Genomic DNA, 25,091 nt, shown 5'->3' with positions numbered 1-25,091 from the left:
TCCCCATTGACTTACATTGTAAGTGTGGACGGATCCGCTCGCCTCCGCACGGCCAGGCGGACACCCGAACGCTGCAAGCAGCGTTCAGGTGTCCGCTCACTGAGCGGAGCGGAGGCTGAACGCTGGCAGGCGGATGCATTCTCAGTGGATCCGCCTCCACTGAGAATGCATTGGGGCCAGACGGATGCGTTCGGGGCCGCTCGTGAGCCCCTTCAAACGGTGCGCACGAGTGGACACCCGAACGCTAGTGTGAAAGTAGCCTTACATTGTAAGTCTGGACGGATCCGTTTGCCTCCGCACGGCCAGGCGGACACCTGAACGCTGCAAGCTGGCGGACACCTGAACGCCCATGGCCTACGCAGAGCTCAGTCTCATTCAGGTAGATGGGCCTGAGCTGCAGAGCCAAGCACAACCGCTTTGCAATAGACAGCAAGCTGCGAGGAGGCTGCGGCACTCACTGAACTTCTCCGGCCCCTTCAAACATCTGATCTGACCCATTACGAGATCTTGATTCTTTTTACATTTGAAGTGCTTTGCTTTTTAAAGGTCTTGTCTTTATAAAACCACATTTTTGAATGGCGTTTGAGGATCGTGAGCATGTTTATAAAGGATCTCCAGACGAGAACTCTGTCATTCAGTGGTTGTCCATTTATTTAAGGGGGCGCTGTTCAGTGCTGCTTGCTCACTTTAGCAGCACTGCAGGGAAAATTACAGTTTACAGTGTAGTTCCCTAGCAATAGATGCTACCAGAACGGAAAACGACACGCCGATAAACATGCTCCACTTTTTCAATCAGCCTATCTCCAGGGCATTCACAATATTCAAGCATCTACACACTTATTTTATATCTGGAAAATAAAAAAGAGCTTATGTAACCTACCCAACCAACATTTGCTTACTGCAGATCTCCAGATTTGGGGGCTGGTCCTGTCCATTTTCCCTAGAAACTACAGCAGGCCTTTGGGATTAAAAGTGTCATTCTTTGGCCCCAAGTAAAAAAAAATACAGATTCTGTTGGGGCTACCAATGTCTAGACCCAGTAGAATCTGTATTTTATCGTCCAAGGTCCAGGGATGAAGCATTACATCCTCAAATGCATGTTCCTGCAGCAGACCCTGAAGGCAGTTCGGGAACGGCCCACCATGGTGCAGTCTTGTTCAGGATTCTCCTTTAAAGGTTCATTTTTAGTAGTGCCCTGTACACTGCAGTGGCACAACGCTATTTGGCATTAATTAGGAACGTTCACCTACTCCATGGCTGCCTGGCCGGGCATTTGAACATTTCTCTACAGCTCGGCTTATCACGGCAATGCAAATGTTTCACTGAAATAGCTGAATGACAAAAATAACAGTTGTTCCTCATAAACACCACTACAAAATGAAGACATACCCTTAAGGTTATTGTTATTGCTGCTTTAAAATTACAGACCTTAGGTTTACTTGTTAAGGCTCAATATTTGCATTTCCCTGTAATAAAAAGAATGTTTATTTGATGTATTTTTAATGGTTTTTTAGCTCATTTTCATGAAATTTGGCAACAAGAACACAGACCCATAAAACACAATGGGATGTGGATCAAAATCTTGCAAACACCATTCAGAAAACATTTGCTTTATTGACTTTCGTGTTTCTAAATGTTCCTTTGTCTGTCTTTGCTCCCTTATTTTCGTTGTCGTGCACTAGGAGTACACTAACCTGTGACCTTCTCCTGTCTATAATAGACTAGGTGCCCTTTAGCTAGATACTTTTTTGAGCTGTAGGTTTTAAGAATTGCATCATGGGAGTTGCCCCTTTAGCATTTCGCAGCACCACTAATAATTGCAGAGTTTGATTAAAATTGCCGCCTATTATTTATAGCAATTGCGACTTTCAAATAAAAATGTCAGGCTGGTTTATGTCTAGTCTAATGTGTTGATGCGAATATAAATGCTTCATTACATGGAGCAAAAGATGGAGGAGAGGATTTTCCAAAAGTCAGAGCTTCAGTATCAACAGCAGATGAGTCTCTTACTTTTTAGAACAGTGTGTGGTGGTCACACGTCACGCCAAACACATAAAATATTAAAGTAGTTTTGCGAGATATTTTAACTGATGACCTATCATTTGGACCGCCGCCGATCAGCTGTTTGAGAGGACACTTTGGACCCCGCCGATCAGCTGTTTGAGAGGACACTTTGGACCCCGCCGATCAGCTGTTTGAGAATGCATCAGCACTCCTGTGAGCACCACAGCCTTCTCTCTGCTCACCAAGCACAGCACCGTACATTGGATAACAGCCGTTCTGAGTATTGCAGCTCAGCCCCATTCCCTTCAATAGGGCTGAGCTGTGCCTAGGCTATGTGACCAATGAAAGTGATGTCACATGGCCTAGGCAAAGCTGGAAAAAGCCGTGGCGCTACTGTGAGTGCCGGTACGTTCTTAAACAGCCAATTGGCAGGTTCCTGGGTGTAGGACCCCCACCGATCAGATATTGATGACCTATCCAGCAAAAATCTGCCTGAACATCAGGCAGTGTAAAGGGGCCTTTAATCATAGTTCAGTTTTGATGTGGTCATGCTGTGAACAGCTTTCTTCAGCCTGCCTGCTATTGTACATACTGTACTGTGAAACACTGGCGCTGCAGCATTTTTAATAAAAACATATTTAAAAAAAAAAAATTGTTAGCCCAATGTACATGTTATTAAAAAATAAAAGATGGCTCCAAAGATATCCACACCCTCTAATCATGATTATATCTCTAGCCAGTTCTGAACAGGGGTGCACCAAGCCTTTTTGCTGTTTTAGGAAAAAGGTGAAAGGGTGAAAATATATATTTTTTCTAATGTTGCAGATCTTAGATAATAGTCAAACGAGGAGAAATTTCCATGGCAAAACCGACTGTAGAACATTCAAATTTTGCTGCAAATTTTGGAGCTTGTCCTCAACCAAAAAACTTCCACTATGTGTACTGTTATCTTTTGTGGTTATTAGTGAAGAGGTTACGTGTCTAATGGACAGGTAGAAGTCAAGTACCTGGTGTCCAGTGGTTACTCATATCTTCAGGCTCCAGTGCTTGCTCCAATCCTTGGTCACACCGCAACTAGGAAATAAATCCAGGAATCCTGCCAGACAAAGAACCAGGTATAGTTGTGGGGTCACTAACACTTTAAGGGATTATCAGGGACAGGCATACACTTCTAACAAGTACACGCATACACAGCAATATGCAAACGTGTGTACAGCATATATGCCCACTTGCACAGCATATATTGTATACACAAATACAGTATAGAGCATATACACACGTACACAGAATGTATACACAAATGCATTATATAGCATATGCGCACACACACATATACTTTACACCACACACTACCATATACACACATACACAGCATACATACATACATACATCATAAACACAACATAGACACACAAAAACAGTATATAGCATATACATAGACAGCATCTACACACATATATACAGCATCTACACACACATACACAACATATACACACACTTTTCATTATTTTTCACTAGAGAGATTGCACAGAGTGGTAGGTGATACACTTAACATTTTTAATATATGCCATCCATTTACCAAAATATGTTCAGCCACAAAGCTCAGAGTAAATACAGACCCCAGAGCCCAAAGTAAGTACAAAAAATACAGTCCCCAGACCAGACCACAATCCAGTGTTGACAACCTATTTATTGTACTAATTTTGTTTTCTGGACAGCAGAACAAAAAATCATGGATCACCCAATAGTTTTTTTTTTTTTTTACAGATATACACTATATGGGCCTACATCACACCATCAAAATAATACCCTTAAATCACAAAGCTCCCCAAATTATAGAGGCTGTCCAGTATTAAAAAATAACAAAAACCTGGCACCACAATGTGAAATACACTCCTGGACAGTCCCTTTAATGCAATCCCCTTCCTCGAAGCCATGTGCAGTGTCGATATATACTGAATAAGAGCACATACAGAGAATTACACCCAGTAAGTATACAGGACAAGAGAATTGGTCCCGTATATAAATTCAGCCACTGCATTCAGCCACTACTCATATCCAGATATTTAGGACACTGTTGCGGTGCAGGTTTCCCGTATACAAAATAAGCAGATGTTTACACACGCTCACACAGATAAACACATACCTATTTACTTACAGGCTGCTGCAGGTTCTCCATCCTCCTCCTTCTCTTTTGGAGGCTAAAGGACCTGTGAGATGACCGATGATATGACATGCTTACAGTGGTATGCAAAAGTTTTGGCACCCCATGTTAAAATGACTCTTAATTTGAAGATGAAATGGTCTTCAAAAGGCATAAAGTTAAAGGGTTTCTACCACCACATTTTGACCTATTTAGCTGCCAGACACTAGCGATCTGCTAGTGTCTGCTCTACCTAACCATGCTATTGTAATTCCTTTCTCTGCAGCGGTTACCCTAAAAAACGTAGTTTTATTGGTATGCAAATGAGCCTCTAGGTGCTATGGGGGCGTCATTTCAGCACCTAGAGGCTCCGTCCACTCACCATTTCTGCCGCCCAGCGCGCCCCTCTCCTCTAGATTGACAGCCTACTCGCGCCTGCCCCGTGTGCTTCTGTATTCGGCGCAGGCGCAAAGACTGTCTCCCTGCGCCGGCATCTTCACTGCGCCTGCGCCGATTACGGCGCAGGGAGCAGTCCAACAGTCACTGCGCCTGTGCCGAATACAGAAGCACACGGCGCAGGCGCGAGTAGGCTGTCAATCTAGAGGAGAGGGGCGCGCTGGGCGGCAGAAATGGTGAATGGACGGAGCCTCTAGGTGCTGAAAAGACGCCCCCATAGCACATAGAGGCTCATTTGCATACCAATAAAACTAAGTTTTTTAGGGTAACCGCTGCAGAGAAAGGAATTACAATAGCATGGTTAGGTAGAGCAGACACTAGCAGATCGCTAGTGTCTGGCAGCTAATTAGGTCAAAATGTGGTGGTAGAAACCCTTTAAAGATGAAACACACTATTAAACATTTTAAGCAATAAGTGTTTCATTTTGGTTTTGTACAATTTTAGAGTGAAAAAAAGAAAGGAGTACCTTGCAAAAGTATGGGAACCCAAGGAGATTTGTGCGCTCAGATAAGAAGGATGACAGAGGATCTTAAATAGCCTGTTAGTTAAGGCTTGGTCACAATCATTGTTAGGAAAGGCCAGGTGATGCAAATTTCAAAGCTTTGTAAATACTCAGACTCCTCTAACCTTGTCCCAGAAACAGCAGAAAATGGTGGAGGCCCACAAAGCAGAAGAAGGCTATAAGAAGATAGAAAAGCGTTTTCAGGTTGCCATTTCCTCAGTTCAAAAAGTAATTAAGAAATGGCATTTAACAGGAACAGTGAAGGTCAAGAGAAGGTCTGGAATTGGAATACATTGTTCTACTGTTGAGTGACACCTGCACAATATGGCCTTCATGGAAGAGTCATCAGAAGAAAATCTCTCCTGCATCCTCACCACAAAAGTCAGCCTCAGAAGTTTGCAAGGCAACATCTAAACAAGCCTGATGCATTTTGGGAACAAGTCCTGTGGAGCAATGAGGTTCAAATAGATCTCTTTGATCACAATGAGCAAAGGTATGTTTGGAGAAAAAAGGGCACATAATTTTATGAAAAGAACACATCTCCAACCACTAACAATGAGGTGGATTAATCATGCTTTCAAGTTGTGTTGCAGCCATTGGCACAGGGAACATTTTACGTATAGAGGGAATAATGAATTCAATGAACTTCCATATTCTGGAAGCAAGCATAACACCAACTGTAAAAAAGCTGAAGTTGAAAAGAGGATGGCTTCTACAAATGGATAATGATCCTAAACACACCTCAAAATCCAGAATAGACTACCTCAAAAGGTTCAAGCTGAAGTTTTACCATGGCCGTCACAGTCCCCTTATTGGAACATCATTGAAAATATGTGTATAGACCTCAAAATAGCACTGCATGCAAGATGGCCCAGGAATCTCACAGAACTGAAAGACTCTTGGCTTAACACAAAGTGTTTACAAGCTGTGATACTTGCCAAAGGGAATGCTACCATGCAGGGTGACCAAAGTTTTGCTTCAGAAAATGTAAAAGATGAAAATACAAAGGGAATGCGTCATCGTTAACTTTATGCCTTTTGGAGATTATTTAATCTTCAACTTGCTTAACTGTTCACAGTTACAGTAATTCTGACCAGGGGTGTCCAAACATTTGCATGCCACTGTACATCATCAAAGGTTCTTTACTCTCACATTACATTATCCCAAAGGTTCTTTACACTAAGTAGTTGCTTACATCAAATAGTTAAATTACACTTTTTTTCAATTCCTAGATAGGGCTAAATTGTTACATTAAAATTAGAAAATCAAGTGTTGTAGATTGATTATCACTATTGAGAAAGACTTAATCACTACTATGATCATTCATCCCCATACAGATTCATTGATTGTTGGTAGTACATCCCTGTTTCCACTGGGCAATGTGCTGCCAACAAGCAATGATTTTGTATGCCGCATTAACAATCATATCATCTGACAAACGAGTTTTTGCTCATTTGACAGGGGATTGGCTGCACATTTACTGGGGGAAATTATCAGGAAATTATCATGAAGGATCGTTTCGGATACTTGGCCTGATAATCTCTCCATGTTATTGGTCCTTATTGTCCCTACTGCCAGATAATGGTAACATCTTCTCTATTAGTTTAAATTAAATTGAAGAATAAAATTTTGACAGAGTGTGTCACAAATATTTTCATGCTTGTACTGCCATTGAAAAAAGCCATCTGAAGCATTTGCGCACCCCAAATCATAAAATGCACAGGTCTTCAGAGGTGTAAAAAGTGGAGAAGACTGACAAGGTGCAAAAAACTTAATGTGCTACCTTCTACAGCATGGTTTCAGACAGACAGTTACCATGGTATTCGTGTTATTGGGGATACTCTGCACAGCTACCAGTCCGGATGTGATATTAGAGATGGTTAAAGGGGTTGTCTAGGCTGTAGTAAGTGATTGCCTGTCATCCGGATAGGCCGTCACTAGCTGATCGACTGTAGATGATCAACTGCTTTCCGACACGCTGCACTTACACTGATTAGCTTTTCAGGTGTAGTTTTATTGGCCGAAGTTGGTTCCAGAAATACACGGTTTCATTAGCTTGGTAGTGGATACCGCTGTCACTGCAGTGTGCCCCCATTAACTTCCGTGGGAGCAGCACTGCAGTGACAAGTACTGTCCACCACAGTATTGACGATGCTGAGTAGTTCCAGCCCTGACTTCTGGTGATGGAGCTCCAGTGTGTTGAACCCGCATCGATCAGCTAGTGACGGCCTACCCTACGGATAGGGTATCACTTAGTCTGGACAAACACTTTAAGGATGCTATAAGGCTCCATTCACACGTCCGCAAAATGGGTCCGCATCCTTTCCGCAATTTTGCGGAATGGGTGCGGACCCATTCATTCTCTATGGGGACGGAATGGATGCGGACAGCACACAGTGTGCTGTCTGCAGCCGCAATTGCGGAGCGCGGCCCTGATTTTGGGTCCGCAGCTCCGCAAAAAGATAGAGCATGTCCTATTCTTGTCCGCAGCTTGCGGACAAGAATAGGCATTTCAATGGGGGTGCCGGGCTGGTGTGTTGCGGACCCGCAATTTGCGGGTCCGCAACACACCACGGACGTGTGAATGCAGCCTTAAGGTATGCAGGTTGGCTCTTCTTCTGTGTGAGCAGTACCTTATTTTTCCAGCCTTTGCCATCCATTACAAAGGACAGGAATGTGAATTTAGTGGATCCCTTGGTAATGAATGTGTGTAATCAGAAATAATGTTGCTTATTCATGTTGGAATTGATTTTGTAATGTAAACGCAGGCTATTTCTGTGCAATTAATAGAGGACATAAATCTTGAAGTGCCGCTGTGGCTAAATATAAAAGTAATACTTGGCCTAATGCTGTGCTCTACAGCTGGGTACTATTCTTTTATATTACTCTGTACTGCATGCAATTATCCATGTGCTGTTTACACATACAGTTCTGGTGAGCCTTATACCAAAAAAGTCTAGAATTGTTATCTGTTATTAGGGGGAAATAAATCATCTCCCTGCACCACATTTCTGGTTTAAAAAAGTTGCAAACAAACCTCGGTACCGAAGCCGACATCAGATTGCTGGTTTAAAATGTTTTTAAAGTTGTAGAAGGCCAAAGTTCTTCACTGAAGTCTGGCGAGAGTTAGGACAAATTTTGCCTCAGCGCAGTACATACATTTTAATACTTTACGGAGTCAGGTCTCCGTGCAGTTGGGGAACGAATTGACTTCGCTCACAACTATTGATGACCTATCCTCGGGATCAATATCAGATCGGCTTGGGTCTGACTCACGGCACCACTGCCGATCAGCTGTTTGCAAAGAGATACAGGCGCTGCCTTCTCTGCTCTGTTTACCTGCTGGCCGCAGAAATTGCAGTGGTGAGCAGTGTAATTACAAGCATGGCGTCCCCATTTACTTCTATTTACTTCAAAGAGCATAGGAGGAAGCTTTCGCATAGAAGTGAATGCGGACGCCATACTTGTAATTACACTGCTCACCACTGCAATTGCTGCGGCCAGCAGGTAAACCGAGCAGAGAAGGCAGCGCTCATACAAAACATCTGCTTGACAGGGGTGCTGGGTGTCGGACCCCCACTGATCTGATATTGATGACCTATCCAGAGGATAGTTCATCCATAGTAAAAAGCAGACAACCCCTTAAAGTCCCTATGCTCTGTTTATTTTGGATGGGGACTTAATGGGGAGGAGTATTTATTTTCCACGAATCAGGGGCACATTACATATTGCGGCATATATCTTTGAACAATGATTACATACGCGGATCACTTGGGTAAACAGGAAATCTCTCCTTCCTTCCACTGTGAGATCAGGAATTGAATTGAAATGATAGATTATGTTAGCAAATTCAAGCTTACCTTCATTGAGCTGAATTTGTTGATCCACTATGGATATTATACCATTTTTCTTTTCTTAATTTTCCTTTTTTATTCATCATTTAAAGCCATTTAAGGACACTGTCGTTATGGACATGTGTTTCAGGTCGCTGTAAATGCTGTATGGCAGGTAGATGCATTGCTTTATCTGGTTAGACAGCATTATATAACACACTTTGTGTATACCATATGTGTACGGGTCTGCGTGCTGTCCTTTCAGGCTGAATGCTATAGCGGAATACTGTAATAAATATTCACGGGTTACTTGCTTAGCAAGGCTAGTGCTTCAAGCTTTTTTTTTTTTTTCCCAATGTGATGTGCAGGGCTGGAGAATGAAGGATTAGGTTTGCAATTCCCTTTAAGAGTAATGGGAATTATGTAGCTAATCCCTCATACATAATCTTGAAAATGAACCTCCGAGTCTAAACCTAATGCATGGGATTTAAATAGAAAAATAAATAACTTGCTACTCAGTATATTGCATACATCCTCGCAGCAGTCGTCTTAAATAGACTGAGCCAGCGAGTGCCTGTTAATCCCTGCAGTGCTGGTAGGTCTTGCAACACATTGGACCGAAGGGAGTTTCTTTAACATTGATAGGATAGGGGAAAAAGCGTAAAGCACAATTTGATACAGTTTTGGTCTGAACGCCTACGACCTGACTCAACAGAAGTGAAATCCTTGTAAATGAAAGAGCAAGCAAAAAGAAGTGTAGCTAATGTTTTTAAGGACAACTATTGGGATATTTTTTATAGCGTGATTCATTTCATTTCTATTGAAATAGTATCAACATTGAATATACTGGCAGTTGGCAAAGTGTGAGGTCTCACTACACAGTTTGTTTTCCGAGATACTGATATTGATGACCTATCGTCTGGATGGGTTGCCAATATAATTTTGTCGGGGTTCAAAACCCACCGATCAGCTGTTTGGGGAGGCTGGAGTGCCGCTGCCTCCGCCTCCTCGCAGATTACCAAGCACGACATTGTCCATTAGATAGCAGACATGCTTGATATGGCAACTCAGCTCCATTCACTTGATTGGGACTGAGCCACGTCTAGGCCATGTGGTTGATGAACATGACATCACAGGCCTAAAAAGAGGCCACATCACTCGCTGGAGCGCAGCTGCCTCTTCAAACAGCTGATCGTAGGGGGTACCGGGAGTCGGACCTCCATCGAGGACCTCCTGAGGATAGGTTATCAGTATCAAAATCTCGGAAAACCATTCAATAGTTAGAGGATGAATATTTATATGTAACAATATGACAAATGATTATATTTCTGGATGAATCATATTCATCAGTGATAGATATTGTCGTCCATATTTTCCATTTTCACCAATTGTAATGTCTGACTCTCATGTGCATATGTGAATCATATTAGCTGTTCTACCATAAGAATGATGACTTTAGGGTTAAAGTTTACTAGCTTTATTATAACGGCCATCACATCCATTTTATATAGTAGATACAATATTCTGCTAGCAATATTATTTCATATTCTTTTCCATTTTCTTTTTTTATGTATTCTTTCTTATTGTGAAAGTCATAAAAGTACAAAAACTATTTTAAATGTTACATACGTGAATATTCACATTCAGCAATGCAGACATTTTCCATTTTCAACATATAAGCTAAATTGTAATTTATTATTGGGCTGGGTGCTGGTCGGAATTTCTTTTTTATTTTTTTTGTGTATGTGGAACCAGACAGAACCGATATACACTCACCTAAAGAATTATTAGGAACACCTGTTCTATTTCTCATTAATTAAATTATCTAGTCAACCAATCACATGGCAGTTGCTTCAATGCATTTAGGGGTGTGGTCCTGGTCAAGACAATCTCCTGAACTCCAAACTGAATGTCAGAATGGGAAATAAAGGTGATTTAAGCAATTTTGAGCGTGTCATGGTTGTTGGTGCCAGACGGGCCGGTCTGAGTATTTCACAATCGGCTCAGTTACTGGGATTTTCACGCACAACCATTTCTAGGGTTTACAAAGAATGGTGTGAAAAGGGAAAAACATCCAGTATGCGGCAATCCTGTGGGAAAAAATGCCTTGTGGATGCTAGAGGTCAGAGGAGAATGGGCCGACTGATTCAAGCTGATAGAAGAGCAACGTTGACTGAAATAACCACTCGTTACAACCGAGGTATGCAGAAAAGCATTTCTGAAGCCACAACACGCACAACCTTGAGGCGGATGGGCTACAACAGCAGAAGACCCCACCGGGTACCACTCATCTCCACTACAAATAGGAAAAAGAGGCTACAATTTGCACGAGCTCACCAAAATTGGACTGTTGAAGACTGGAAAAATGTTGCCTGGTCGGATGAGTCTCGATTTCTGTTGAGACATTCAAATGGTAGAGTCCGAATTTGGCGTAAACAGAATGAGAACATGTGTCCATCCTCTGATGGCTACTTCCAGCAGGATAATGCACCATGTCACAAAGCTCGAATCATTTCAAATTGGTTTCTTGAACATGACAATGAGTTCACTGTACTAAAATGGCCCCCACAGTCACCAGATCTCAACCCAATAGAGCATCTTTGGGATGTGGTGGAACGGGAGCTTCGTGCCCTGGATGTGCATCCCTCAAATCTCCATCAACTGCAAAATGCTATCCTATCAATATGGGCCAACATTTCTAAAGAATGCTATCAGCACCTTGTTGAATCAATGCCACGTAGAATTAAGGCAGTTCTGAAGGCAAATGGGGGTCCAACACCGTATTAGTATGGTGTTCCTAATAATTCTTTAGGTGAGTGTATGTGTATGTGCTCTTTATTGCATAGGTCCAGCATCTATAGATTGATAGGACTGAATTGAAAAACAAGGCATGCAGCATTTTTCTGTCCGGTACTATTTGATATCCGGCATCGCAACTGATGCGCCGGATGTGTATGAAGTATCCCATAAAAAGCTATGAGATCAGTTCTAGCTTCATTTTACAGAAAACACTGAAGGGAAACTGAGCCAGATCACCAGATAACTATAAAGGAGCCCTTAGATGATCAGCATTGTCCAGATATCTAGCATTGGGTATTATTCTATTTTCAAACAGGAAATATTGTACTACACATGTTCTGCACTCCACGTGGGGGTCAGTACAACATCTGCAGAACCTACGCTGTCACAATCCATCTGTTTAGTTATATACACAGCTCCAAAAAATCTTGTACCTTGCAAGTGATGGTGGATTCATTCATCCAAATTAGGAGAAATGTATTTTTCAAAAATGGTCCCAGATTTTAGATACCTGCATTTAGATACCTTTTTGTAAGGGTATATTCACAAGCAGCTGATTTTTTCCAGATGTTTCTGTGAATGTAAAGTCCATTCAATTCATCTGAATGGCGGCAAGTGCACGGATAGGATAGACTTTTTTGCTTCCTATCTTCCGACTGTACCCTTGTGTTTTAGTAATAGATTATGTTATTTGCATATAAATGTATATTGGGTGCACATGCACTTTATGATGGTTCCCTCTAGCAATAAACAGGCTTAATGTAAGACACAGCATTGAAAGCTCAACCTCATCCTACGTATTTACAACCAGGGGTGTGAGAGAAAAATGGAATATGCTAACCAAACGCTAAACCAGCTTCTCCTGCCCGACACCTGGAGGCTGTTGTATTACAGCGATGTTAAAGATTGCTTCTTTTATGTATTAGCCCATGGAAACGATTACACTTTTGAAATGCTTGAAGAGCATTTAATATAATGGACTTTGCACAGTGTTCCTTGGCTGTACCCGGTAGAGAGCACTCAGCCCATTCAACGTGAACTTCATTTGTATCCAGTTCTTTATCCATTAATTTTCCCCTGACCTTGGGCATAAAATATATGCTCTTTTGATGCTGTGTGCTTTGTGCAGGCAGGGAAGGATAGCATAACTAATCCATCACCATTATGAATGATACAGCTTAAAACAAACATGGGTCAGAGAGATATATTTTAGAAGCATATTTGTATTGATCCTATAACTGTCCTGGGCTTAAAGGGGAAAAGACTCAGCGTCTATAAATGATGAAGAGAACAGTAACAAATTATCTTTGTACTACTGGAATAGCCACTAGCGATGCCCAAGACTTATCCATCAACCCTGTTCAGAACAAAATAAACCTTACAAGGGAAAATAATCAAAGCTTCTCTGTATTTATTTTTTAGAGGAAAAAAGTGACAAAACTTTGTTGAATGGCTTTAGATTAGAAAGCTTTACAAGGGAATGACTTGGATTTGCAAGAATTAACTATTCTGACCCAAAGTGGCAGTGCCCGTTTTGTGACTAAATAAAATCATTAATGTCATATCTACATAAAGTGAACCCTCTTAAAGGAAATATTTAACCTATATTTTTTTTATTTACTAATTAAGACCAGACACTGATACATATTCTTTATTTTATGATGTGTTTTTAGTTTGTGATGTTAGATTTTAGTTTTTTACATTTGCTGCATATTTTTATGGGGCAGCCATCTTGGTTGAGCCACTGATACCTGCTGAAAAAAAAAGAGAATTGTTTTGCAGAAGCCGCATTGGAATCTTTAGTCTGGAGATATTCATTGACATCTATTTCCTAAATAAGCTATGTGACCTGTGCAGAGGTCATTGTGCAGGTAGGGGGAGTAGATACCCTTCACCTATGTGGTGGATCCTGTTTTATCTATATATTGGTGTTATCGTCATTGTAATCCTGTCTGTGATGATAATGAGACAACAGAAAGTGTCAGCCTATTATAAGGCTCAGTGATCATGTGAAAACTGTAAGATTCTAGGATTATTTTTTATATAGATCATGACTTGTAATATAACAAAAGAGAAATCACAAACAATTATTAAAAATATGTTTCACATAAAGACTGTGATCAGTAGGTAATTTTCTGGGTCATTTTCTGAAGACAAATTCCCATTAAACTGCATCTTCTTAAAGTGAGCCATCATTTTTATATATGTTATATTATATGTTGTAATACATATATACTATAATTGATTTTAACACTTTTCTCAATATACCGAAGATATGATGTTGTCATTGTTTGCTCTAGAGCACCAGTCTACAGTACTGCAGAAGATGTCTGTAGCACACACCCTCTACTTGCTAATATTTGTATTCCGTTGCCCAATTTCCCAGGTGACCAGTGGCACATTTGTCTCTATGCCCCTAGAGCTATGCATCTAACCTATGAGAACATGAGACAATGGATTTGAAAAAATTAAGGGGCCAGGTAACTACCCTTCATAGTTATTGGTATGTTGGGTAGAAGGAAGGATGCAAGGGGCAATTTTCAATGGAGGGAGGTCTGATTGTTTTGTAAAACATGTATATATATTTTGTGGCGATTTGCTCTGGTAGACAGGCTTGCGGACACAGTATAGAGGCAACGACAACGTCTTTAACTTAAACAGTTTGGTATTTATTCACACACAAGGATAAGCTAAAGTCAGTTTCAAGGAAAACAGTCACCATGAGTCTGGTGTTTGTTCACACCATGCAGCAATGCAGAAGTCCTTGTACATAGCAGAAACCACCTGCTCTCATCCCAACAAGGTAGCAGGCCTTTACCCAGTCACAAACTCCCAGGTCCCAACACAGAGACTGACAGAGCTTCAATGTCAGAGAGGAGTAAATTCCTACCACCTGACAGTGCTGCCTGTGTTTTATAGCCCAAACCAAGACCCGGCCTGGAACGTGGGGAGAAGCCACCCACCCTGCACTATGGCTGCTCCCAGTAAGAGCCGGCCCGGATCGGCTTTACAGCCACACTAAATAGCAAAACCATGTCAGCCAGCACTAGCTGCCACCGACACATGAAATTACCGGCTCTTACCTCACCAAGGCCAGGACTCTTGGTGACACATACCTTCCGTCAATGACGGACACTTGTGCCTTCCTACAATATATATATATATATATACATATACACACCTACACTGTATATGCGCCATTTAACAATGTACAAATGTATTTACATCTTTTTGCATGTCATTGTACCTCCTTGACTCAAGATACGCCAGTAGATTTACCTGCGGCCTACTTACAGATGTTGCGCCAACATCAGCATGTTGACTCCTTATCCCAGCAGCGTACCTCGATACCAACTTTAAGCTATGCACATTATTAAACTAACTGTTAATGCTCCAGGAATTACTTTAATGCCTGCTAGGTCAGTATAATTTTTTTTATAGAACCAATTGTTTCTTTCATGATTTTCTATATCCTCAAGTCAATCGCTTGTAATCATTTATGTGCAAGTATTAATCATATTTCTCAGGTCTCAGAATATGTGTTATTATAGATTAACATATCGAGGAAATATACTACTTGACCATTGCTAAAAATACACCCAGTACCTCCTGCCATAATAGGCTTATTTTTGGGCACATTTATTCATTGCCTAGAGCATTATACTTCACCATGAAAGCAGCCGCTAAAGCAAATTGTGAAATCATACATCATTACAGCATATAGTCAACATTTGCATTTCATGGCATTGGAATAAATTCATATCTAATATTATTCTGTAAACCTCTGTGACCTAGAGAATGGGTAATGGCATCCATGCGTGATTATATAGTTGGAAAATGTACATATACTTACATTTGCACTTGGTGATGCATTTTGTATAATTGAGAACTATTTTAGGTTTCCCTAAAACCTCTATAATGCACATAATAATCACATTTACCTTGTTCGGCACAGGGGGGAAGCGTATTAGAAAAAGTGCATTGGAAAAATGGAGCAGTTGCCTGTAGCAACTAATTAGGTAGACTGCATGCTATGGCTAATATATATATATATATATATATATATATATATATTTATTTATTACTCTCTCTCTATTCTTTTTTATCATCCTTTGTATTAATATCAGTATAGGAGACAGGAATATTGCCGATAGGTCACTGTCTTTGTTTAAAGCTGGCTATATACTTTAGATAGCTGTTGGTTGAATGCTCATTTGGCTGACAATTATTCTTCCTGGCCCATTGTGTATGTGTTCTCATTTGGGAGAGGGAATAAGCCAATGTCATACACCTCTGGTGGTGGTTATTATCCTATGAGGACATAGTATACAACATTTTTATCTGTACACATTAAATGGTCATCTGGTTCTATCAAAATTATCAGGTTTGGTTGACATTGATCTTTTATGTATGGATACCTTAGAATAATAAAAGCTATGACCAAATATGTACCATATAATATATGAGTAGTCCAGTTTTACCAGAGCGGGAGCTGGTCTTATGTAGTAACTCCTCATTCGGGCTCATAGAGGGCCGCTCCCTAATTGAGGCAAACCTAAATAAAAAATGTATCAGTTTAGATGGAAATTAAAAAGAAATTAGAGGTAAAACTTGATCAACAAGCAATATAAAAACTGGTGGCAACTTTGTCATATTTTATCTGCTTTATGAAGCATCAACTTGGAATCTAGGTCAGATTTTACTGCTAGAAAATGAAAATGTTCTCATAGGAACAGAGATTAACAAAGGTTTTTTTTTTTCTTCTTTTTTTTCTGTGGATTCACTTAAACTTAGGAAATCAGGAGTAAAGCATCCATTATGGGGCCTTCTTCTTTATTATATACATTAATGTTTGCTTTTGTTCCGTCCCTACATGATAGCTGCTTTCCCTATGTTTCTTAGAAATCTTCTGAATCCTAACAATAACAATAACCAAAACAATATAACTAAAATTTGCAATATTCATTTTAGAAGTATTACATTGCTTTTTTCCATCAGGATAATAATACCTTATCTTTTGAGGTCCATGGTTTTGCTTTGTCAAAGGTTAAGAGTCAGCTTCTCAAAATCAATGTGCTTATAGCCATTTCAAACAGCTGTCTGCGGCAATCATTTTGCCAATTTCTAGGCAGGTGATATGTTCAGGACTGGAATCAAAAGGTCTTCAGAGAGATGAAAGAAAAATCTTTACTCTTCGTAGAAAATAGCTAAGGAAAAATAGAGAGGAATTGCTGCAGATCATGTACAAAATAAGATAAATAAGACTATGCATAGATTATACTATAAAAGTGGGAGAGAAGAGAATACTCAGAAGTCATATTCAGCAATTAACCTAATGCTTCATTTTTCTGATACCCCAATATAAGGGTTGTCACTCTGTAGATGACAGATTTTAAAAGAATTAATGGCATATCTAACAAATGTGATATATAATTGTGATAGATTTTGTGCTTTACCTTACCTTTCCAGTTATATGAAGTTAGAGGCCTACCTCTTGGACCACCACTGATCACAAAAACAGGGACTGCCTACTCTGTGGTGCTCCCTGAAATGAACAAAGGAGCCAGTCACACATCCACCCAGTAATTCAATTGTATGGGAGATCTGGAGCCAAAAACTGTGATGACTAGCCTCCGGCACTCCAGCTGTGGTAAAACTACAAGATGCACACTTGGCTGTTCTCAGAACTCCACAGAAATGAATGGAGCATGCTGGGAGTTGTAGTTTCACCACAGATGCAGTGCCGGAGGTTAGCCATCACTGGCCTAGAACCACCAGGGGGACCTTAAAGGGGTTCTCCAGGAATTAAGAAAATGAAAATACTTAAATATTACTTTAATGTAAATATATTCCTGAATACCTTTCATTAATTGTAATAGTTTTGTCTAGGGAGCAGTCTTCAGGGGAAATAAAATGGCCACTGTCCTATTGGTGCACACAAAATCTGTCCTAATTACAGAGCAGGACAATCACTTCAGAACACTGAGCTAAAGAGCTGCCTCATCCTCCTGTCTGCTCTGCTTGTCAGGGATTATGATCCTGAATACAGATGATTAAATCTTGAGCTCAATCTGTGGGATGGAGCTCATACGGATACATAAAGTACAGAGAGGAGGTGAGGTTAATGAGCAGCAGCTCATGTATGTAGTCTCCATTTCCACAGTCTGTCCTATCAGTCCTCTCTTTACTTCATGTCTCCTCTTGAACTCCATTCCTACAGAGATTCAGCGGAAGTACTTATTATCTGTATTCAGAATCATAATCCCTGACAAGTAGAGCAGAGAGGAGGATGAGGCAGCTCTTTACCTCAGTGTTGTGAAGTAACTTGTCCTCCTGTGTGATTAGGACAGGTACTGTGTGTACTAATAGGGGATTTCTAGTGTGATAACTCACATAACGCCACATATAGTAAACAATGTTTTAAAGATGTCTGACCATTACTGCTCTCTACTCCCATCCCATCTTCTACTTACCCATCAGCGGGTAGCAGGTCACAACCTGCTGACACCCATTAAAACAACAGGGAATATTCACATTTTAGACTATGTTCACATCTGCACTAGTGATTCTGTTCACAGCGTCCGTTGCAGATTCCATCATATTTGTTGGAAAGGTAGCACATCATGCACCAGTATTTTTTTTCTGTTAAAATGGAGAAAACCATGACAGAAACAGAAATAGACCCTATTATGAGTCATTTGGATTTCCCGGGTATTTGACACATCTGTCAGAGCTTGAACTGTGTTTTTCTGCTTTTATGACAAAAAAAAGTGTTGATGTTAATGTATGTTTTTTTTTTTTACATTTTGTACTCTTATCTTTAATAGTAAAATCTGCACAATTATAGTCTATAAACAGTGACTGGTTAATGCACCATCCTTTAAAATGGCTTTCAGATTCATGCAAATATTACCAGGAATGGCTTTTTAAATTGCTGTGTTAACTTTGCCAAGCTTTTAAAAGCAACTAATTAATACATTTTAGTTAATGAGAAGCAGTAACTATTTCTTGCAACCCTTTAATTTTCATGGATGAAATAATGAACAGTTGCACAGCAATGAAATATTGAACAATTGCCAAAAGCAACTGATTGCCGAACTCACCATGAGAACTGACTATTAGTATTATTCAACTGGGAAATACAATCTGACTTGATGCTGTAGGCTCCAGGCTATTCCTGTCAGTCACGGCAAGCTAAAATCTTTTTTCCTACATTTTCTGTTTTTCAATGATGTGCCAAGTGTAGACACAGGCTTTAGATTGTTAGCAGGTTCTTCTGAACTTGGATTGTGTGTGTACAACAAAAAAGCGAGAGGAAGAAAGGATGACATCACCGCTTTGGCGTGCAGCAGAGAACTGGTATCCGTGATACAGTGCATGGCTGTTATTTAAATTGACAATAAAGAATACCCTGCATCATTAGGATGACATTGTTTTAGCTCATATCATCCTGCCTTTGTAAAAGATGGAACTTTTGGCTAAGTCACAGCGTCATATTACTAATGCTGCAGCACTGCTTTTATATCACAAGTGTTGAGTCTGGTGTAGCAGAGCCTATGTGACTTTCAGAAAATGTTTTTGAAAATCCAGCCCAGAATGAATAAACAAAACCAACAAGATATGTAAGAACTTGAAGCGACCAAAGTGTGAAGAAAAAAAACAAGAAACTTTCTACAGTATTTACTTAGTTCAGTATGCTCCTAGGCAGGTATAAAGTATGTTATGGGGTAATACTTTAGTTGCATTGTGATGTATTTTCTGTGTATTTGGATATATAACATGGTCTTTAAGTGGAAAACATTTGGGGGCATTTTTTTTCTGAAATGCTTGTATTTTTGGGTAAAACAAAACATGTTCTGTAATTTGGTTTAGTTAAATATTGTCATCTTTTTGTCTTCCACAGCCTGCATGTATTGTCTTACATTGCAGGTTACTCTGTCCTGTTCAGTGTGAAATCCACCAAACAAGCTTTCTGAGCTTAGTCTATAGCCCCTCTCTCTGCTCTCCTGAACACAAATGTAAGGTGACATCTTTGCAACCAAATAAAAAAAAGGTGAATGAAAAGGGATTAAAATTTATGATTGTTCAGGAGATCAGAGAGAGGAAAGAGCAGCCTGCAAAGTCTGAGAACACATGCTGGGGGCCAGAAGGCAAACTGTTTCTTAATAAACTGTATTTCAAGAAGTAACTTTTAGCTAAACATAAAATATATGTCAAGACACCCTGTTCTTTGAGAGCAGCAACATGGACAGATACAATGGACAGGAGGGGACCTATTGACTTCTATGGGAGATTTTTCTAGACATGCTCTGTGACCTGTGTAGAGGTCTTTGTACAAGAAAGGAGTAGATAAGCTGTGATATCACCTATTGGGAATAGTAGATCTTGTGTTAAAGACTAAACTTCAGACAGAACGGCCCACAAACAAACAGCAACTGACAACCGCTGCAGTAAAGGCCTGGCTGTCACGGACATACCGAGACATACGGGCATCCCGGCGACAGTGAGTGGCAGGAGATCTGTGAGACTGGCAACACATGGTTTGATCTGACAGGTTTTCCTTGTGGATCAATAGGCGTCTGTGTTGTTTCTGGTAATGGGCACACCCCTTGCCTCCAGGTGTTTCTTATGTGGTCATTTAAACGTCCTTATTTATAGTTGCTTCTCCCACTATGCTGTGCGGTTTATAGCTTCTGTGCCTGTGGATTGTTTTTTGTTGGATCTCGGCTGAGTTCCTGGTGCTTCCATAACCTCTTTGAAGTTAAGTCTTTCCTTTCCCTTTTGTATTTTGTTTGGTTTCTGTATATTGCATTTCCCTATTGTTTGTATTAGGCATGAAGTAGACTCTTGTTCGTCCTTCCTTTTGAAGGAACAGGTAGTCTCGTCCCTGCCATTAGTACCAGGGTTCTATAGGGATAGATATGACTCTAGGTATTTCTGCGTATGAACTCACCTACCTTTGGGGTCTGTTCATACTGGTAGTCAGTCAGGATTTTGGTTAAGGTTTTCACTAGGAGGTGTCCATCTTCCTTCCCTAGTTCTCAGGCCTGATTCCCTGTCCCCCCCTTCCATCCTATGCTCAGTGTGGGGTTTCCTTCCCACACTAAAGCATGACACTGGCAGAGCATTAAAAAGTAGGAACCACAGCGTCTGGTGATGTCCATGAGTTCAAGACTTCAGGCAGTCATTGCCAACAAAGGGTTTTCAACCAAGTATTAGAATATTTAATTTTTTTACTATTATTTAATTTGTCCAATTATTTTTGAGCTCCTGAAATGAAGGGATTGAGTTTAAAAATGCTTTAGTTCCGTTATTATGCAACCACTTTGTTCAACCCACTGAATTAAAGCTTAAAGTCTGAACTTTAACTGCATCTTAATAGTTTTTTTTCCAAATCCATTGTGGTAATGTACAGAACAAAGATTTGAAAAATATTGTCATTGTCCAAATATATATGGACCTAACTGTCTGTTTTACCCTCTACAGTGGCATCACCCTAGTGCAGTTACCTCTTGTTGGCCTGTGTAAAGCCTCACCATTTTTTACCTTGATATGATATACCTATCTATCGGCTTAGGTTTCAGTCCTCCTTCCTCATTTGCTCTGTTCAGCTCTATGGGATGGATGTTATATTTACACAAATCTTCCAAGCTTTTGAGAACTTGAAATGTAGAATGTCTATGATTAAGTGAATAGGCCCAGGGTGTTATTGTACAGAGACTGGATTATGAGATGTGACCTGTGTTGTCATATATAAGTGTTTGATACTAAGTTGACTATTCTTGATACGGTCTACCTGATGCAGCAGCTTGAAAGCTACATCATTTGTACCTTAGTCTATATTTTACCTCTGCGGTGTACAGCTATGACTGTAATAAAGGGCTCTTTATTCTGTTCATTGGTACACACATGCATGCACATTGCTTTTATTTTCTTCTTCAGAATGTATTGATCACATCTAGTTTATAATAATATTGGCCTATACTTCAGATAGCGAAGGTGTTGTAATCTCAGTGACAGGCAGTGTAATAATCTAAATTATAGTGTTTTACCCCTGTATCTATCTAATGGAACCTAAGGATAATAGTAGGGTTTTATAGAGAAATATCCAGTGTTTGCAGAGGTTTCTTGGAAACGATGGTAAAATATAAGTGCATAGTGAAATTCATCCTGCAGCCTTCCGAAATTCATTTTCTAGTATTCCGTGTCTGCTAAAATATCTGTAGAGAATTCATCATAAGTACGTGATGTAAGAAATTTTCCTCCTACCACAGCATCTGCTTGCTTAGTGTTAGTAATGCTAAATCAGCACAGTGCTTCTCTTTGTAATTTTAGTATTAAAGGGGTATTCAAAATATTCTACAGTCCAGATCTGAATACTTTTGCAATTGTATGTAATAAAAAATGTTGTACAGCCACTGAGTTATTGAATAAAATTTGTCTGTATAGCGCCACCTGCTGTTTTTTTTAGTATTATTATTTCTTTGACCTGCTGACTGAGAAGGCCGCACATGCTCAGTTTCATCCTTCAACTGCCTCCTGAGCTGTGATAGGGAGATCATGGACACGCCCCCTTAGCTGGAGCAGAAAAGGAGATTGCCATGACAATCCTATCGGTTTTATTACTTAAGGGGGTTATCCTATGACTAATGTAAAAAATTTAAATCAGACATCATATGGTACATGACAACCTCTTTCTAACAAAGCTAGGACCAGCTCTGTACCTCACATGGATCTAGAGATCTCCTCATTCATTTCTTTGCTAGATTTATATCAAGCTGCCTATGGAGATTAAAATATCTATGTTATGAGATAATCATCCCAGTTACAAATCGTATTGTTCTTCAATTCTATTTATGTTGAATACTAGGTTTTGTTGCCAAATACCTGGCAGCCACATTGGAAATGCGCCACAGTTGTCAAACAGAAGTAGCTTTTTAAATCTGCTGTATTCTGGTGTTTCTTATGAAAAAATTATGACTACAATTTACAAAAATTACCTATGCAGTATAGGATGGATTGGCTTTATTTGCATTTTTAAATTAAGTAATTATTAGAATTTCTTAAATTATTGTATGTTCGTGTTGCAACGATATGTGTTCAAGTAACCATACACTTTAATGACAGTATATAAGAAATCTGCTAATTCCATATGATTTATACACCTAAAAATGTAACATTCTTCAAATTCATAGAGAAGATATTCTTAGTGTCTTATGTAGAAAGATACTGAATAGATGAATATTGGAAAAGTTTTCAGAATATTACTACACTTTATAGAGATATTCCATTTCATATACCACTGTACCATCCATGGTAAAGAGAATATTATCATGAATTATAGTAACAAGCAAAGTGTGCTGTAGCCAGCAGTTCTATTCATCCACTGTGGGATTCACAAAAGCAGCTTTTATTTAAAATGTACAGCAATTTTAATGAAATGTAGCATTCTTCCCATAAATGACATATGGCAAGCAATAAGAAATATTATGTGTTCCTTGAGTTGTGCTAATTTCTGAACCGTTATTATGATTATTTTCAGAGGATCAAATTCCCCGTGGTTTTCCTACTATTGATATGGGCCCCCAATTGAAAGTGGTGGAGCGCACACGAACAGCCACCATGTTATGTGCAGCCAGTGGAAACCCAGACCCTGAAATAAGTTGGTTTAAAGACTACCTACCTGTTGATACAAGCAACAGTAATGGACGCATAAAGCAGCTACGATCAGGTAAGGGATCACAGGTGCTAACCCTAAACGTTTTTACTTTCTCTCTCACTTTATTTCTTGCTTTAATTATAGGTAAAGACTTCTCTTCCTACTTCCTTTCTCTCGTCTAATTCATGTCTGCGGTGTAGTCATTGCCTATTCCAAAGTCTACTTGTGTGCGAGTGTGTGTGTTCCTCAGCTTGTGTTTACTCCTCATTCCCCACTGCTGTGACTGTACTTCAATATCTTTCATTTATTTTATCGCTTTAATGCGCTACTTGAAAGATCCATCCCTCTATCTTTTTTTTTATTTTTACTTTCTACTTTAATTTCAACAACCCTTCTTCAACATTGCAGTACAATCAGAAATTAGACGGAGTATATATTCCCCTCAACAAACCAGTCAACCAACTTTCTTTGTTTTACTCTTTAATATAACTCAACGCAACCGCAAAAAAATCCATCTGGTTTAGTTAGGTGGATTAGTAATGCATTGGGAAGACTATTCCTGCTACTCCCTGACAAGAAATCTAATAAAATTATGATTTCTTGTGTAAGTTATAAGGAAGCCTGTTCTGTCTGTCAAGTTCTTGTCCCATAGTTGTCCTGATACTTCCTCAGTAATTTTCTCCACTCTTGGATACATAGCAAACCCTTTTATTTGCAAACTTGCAAGGCCGCCTTCACACATAAAAAACCCAGTGAAAGCACAATGAAAGCATTTATTAAAATTGATGTCTATGAGAGTTCTTGTCCTCAAAAATGCAACCCACAGGGGTATATTACTTTTTGAAAGAACACAGGGTAAAAAGCATTAAAGACTTACCACAAACCAAAACAGTAATGTGGAACATGATACTTTTCTATTCACTAACAGCAAAGTGGTAAAAAATAAGTCTGGAAAATAAAAAAATAAAAATTACACCAAAAACATCTCTTAACGATGTGTGTGAATCAAGCTTACGGGCAACTTTTTAGTGTTTAATACAGGTGGCAGTATCATTAATACTTTGCTGGCAACCTTCCCAATAAAGAGTACTAAAATTATATTTCTCAACAAATATAATAGTTTAGAAATGGACCAGCACAAACGTAATATAATTTTATTTCTCAAATTGTCTGGCTTTTTGAACCGTCCTGTGCTGTTCAAACCATCTTGTTTAGTGCCTACCTGATTGTTGTCAGCAGAACCTGTGTATAGTATGAAGTCTAAATTATTATAAAAATGTAATATAGCTTTATAGATCTTTAAAAGTGACAACAGATACAGAATATAATCATTTTTTATGCTGTCTTTCTTCTCTCCATATTTTAATCTACAGAATCCATTGGTAAGTGCTTAGTCCTCCAGCGCACTTCTCCCCCCACAAGTTTCCATACTTAGACAAGCCCTAGTATTCTAAATACTGCTAAAATGCATGGCATGCATTTTACTACTACCAGCTAGTGTAGTCACGATACCTTTGTAGTGGTGCACACACCTTCACAAAACAATTGTTGTTGTATCAAACCTAGCCAACACCTGTGCTCAAGGAATTGTCCTTTAGCTTCACTGATCCTAAAGTAGATGTTGTACCTTGCCCTTTACCACAATGTTTGTCATCAAATGCCCTTCACAGAGCTTTTTGATCAAGATGAGCATTA

The 25,091-nt window shown here is 39.7% G+C and overlaps 1 protein-coding gene across 1 annotated transcript in view; it reads left to right on the top strand.

Annotated features, from left to right (window-relative positions):
• PTPRD (protein tyrosine phosphatase receptor type D) overlaps positions 1–25,091 on the top strand; it is a 413,356-nt gene that overhangs the window by 172,660 nt on the left and 215,605 nt on the right. Inside the window, 1 exon segment of the mRNA XM_040417151.1 lies at positions 23,280–23,468. Within this exon segment, the coding sequence (XP_040273085.1) occupies positions 23,280–23,468 (189 nt within the window).

Source organism: Bufo bufo, chromosome 2 (genome assembly GCF_905171765.1).
Source record: "Bufo bufo chromosome 2, aBufBuf1.1, whole genome shotgun sequence".
NCBI classification, from domain to species: domain Eukaryota; kingdom Metazoa; phylum Chordata; class Amphibia; order Anura; family Bufonidae; genus Bufo; species Bufo bufo.
This window is presented reverse-complemented; position numbering and strand designations above follow the sequence as displayed.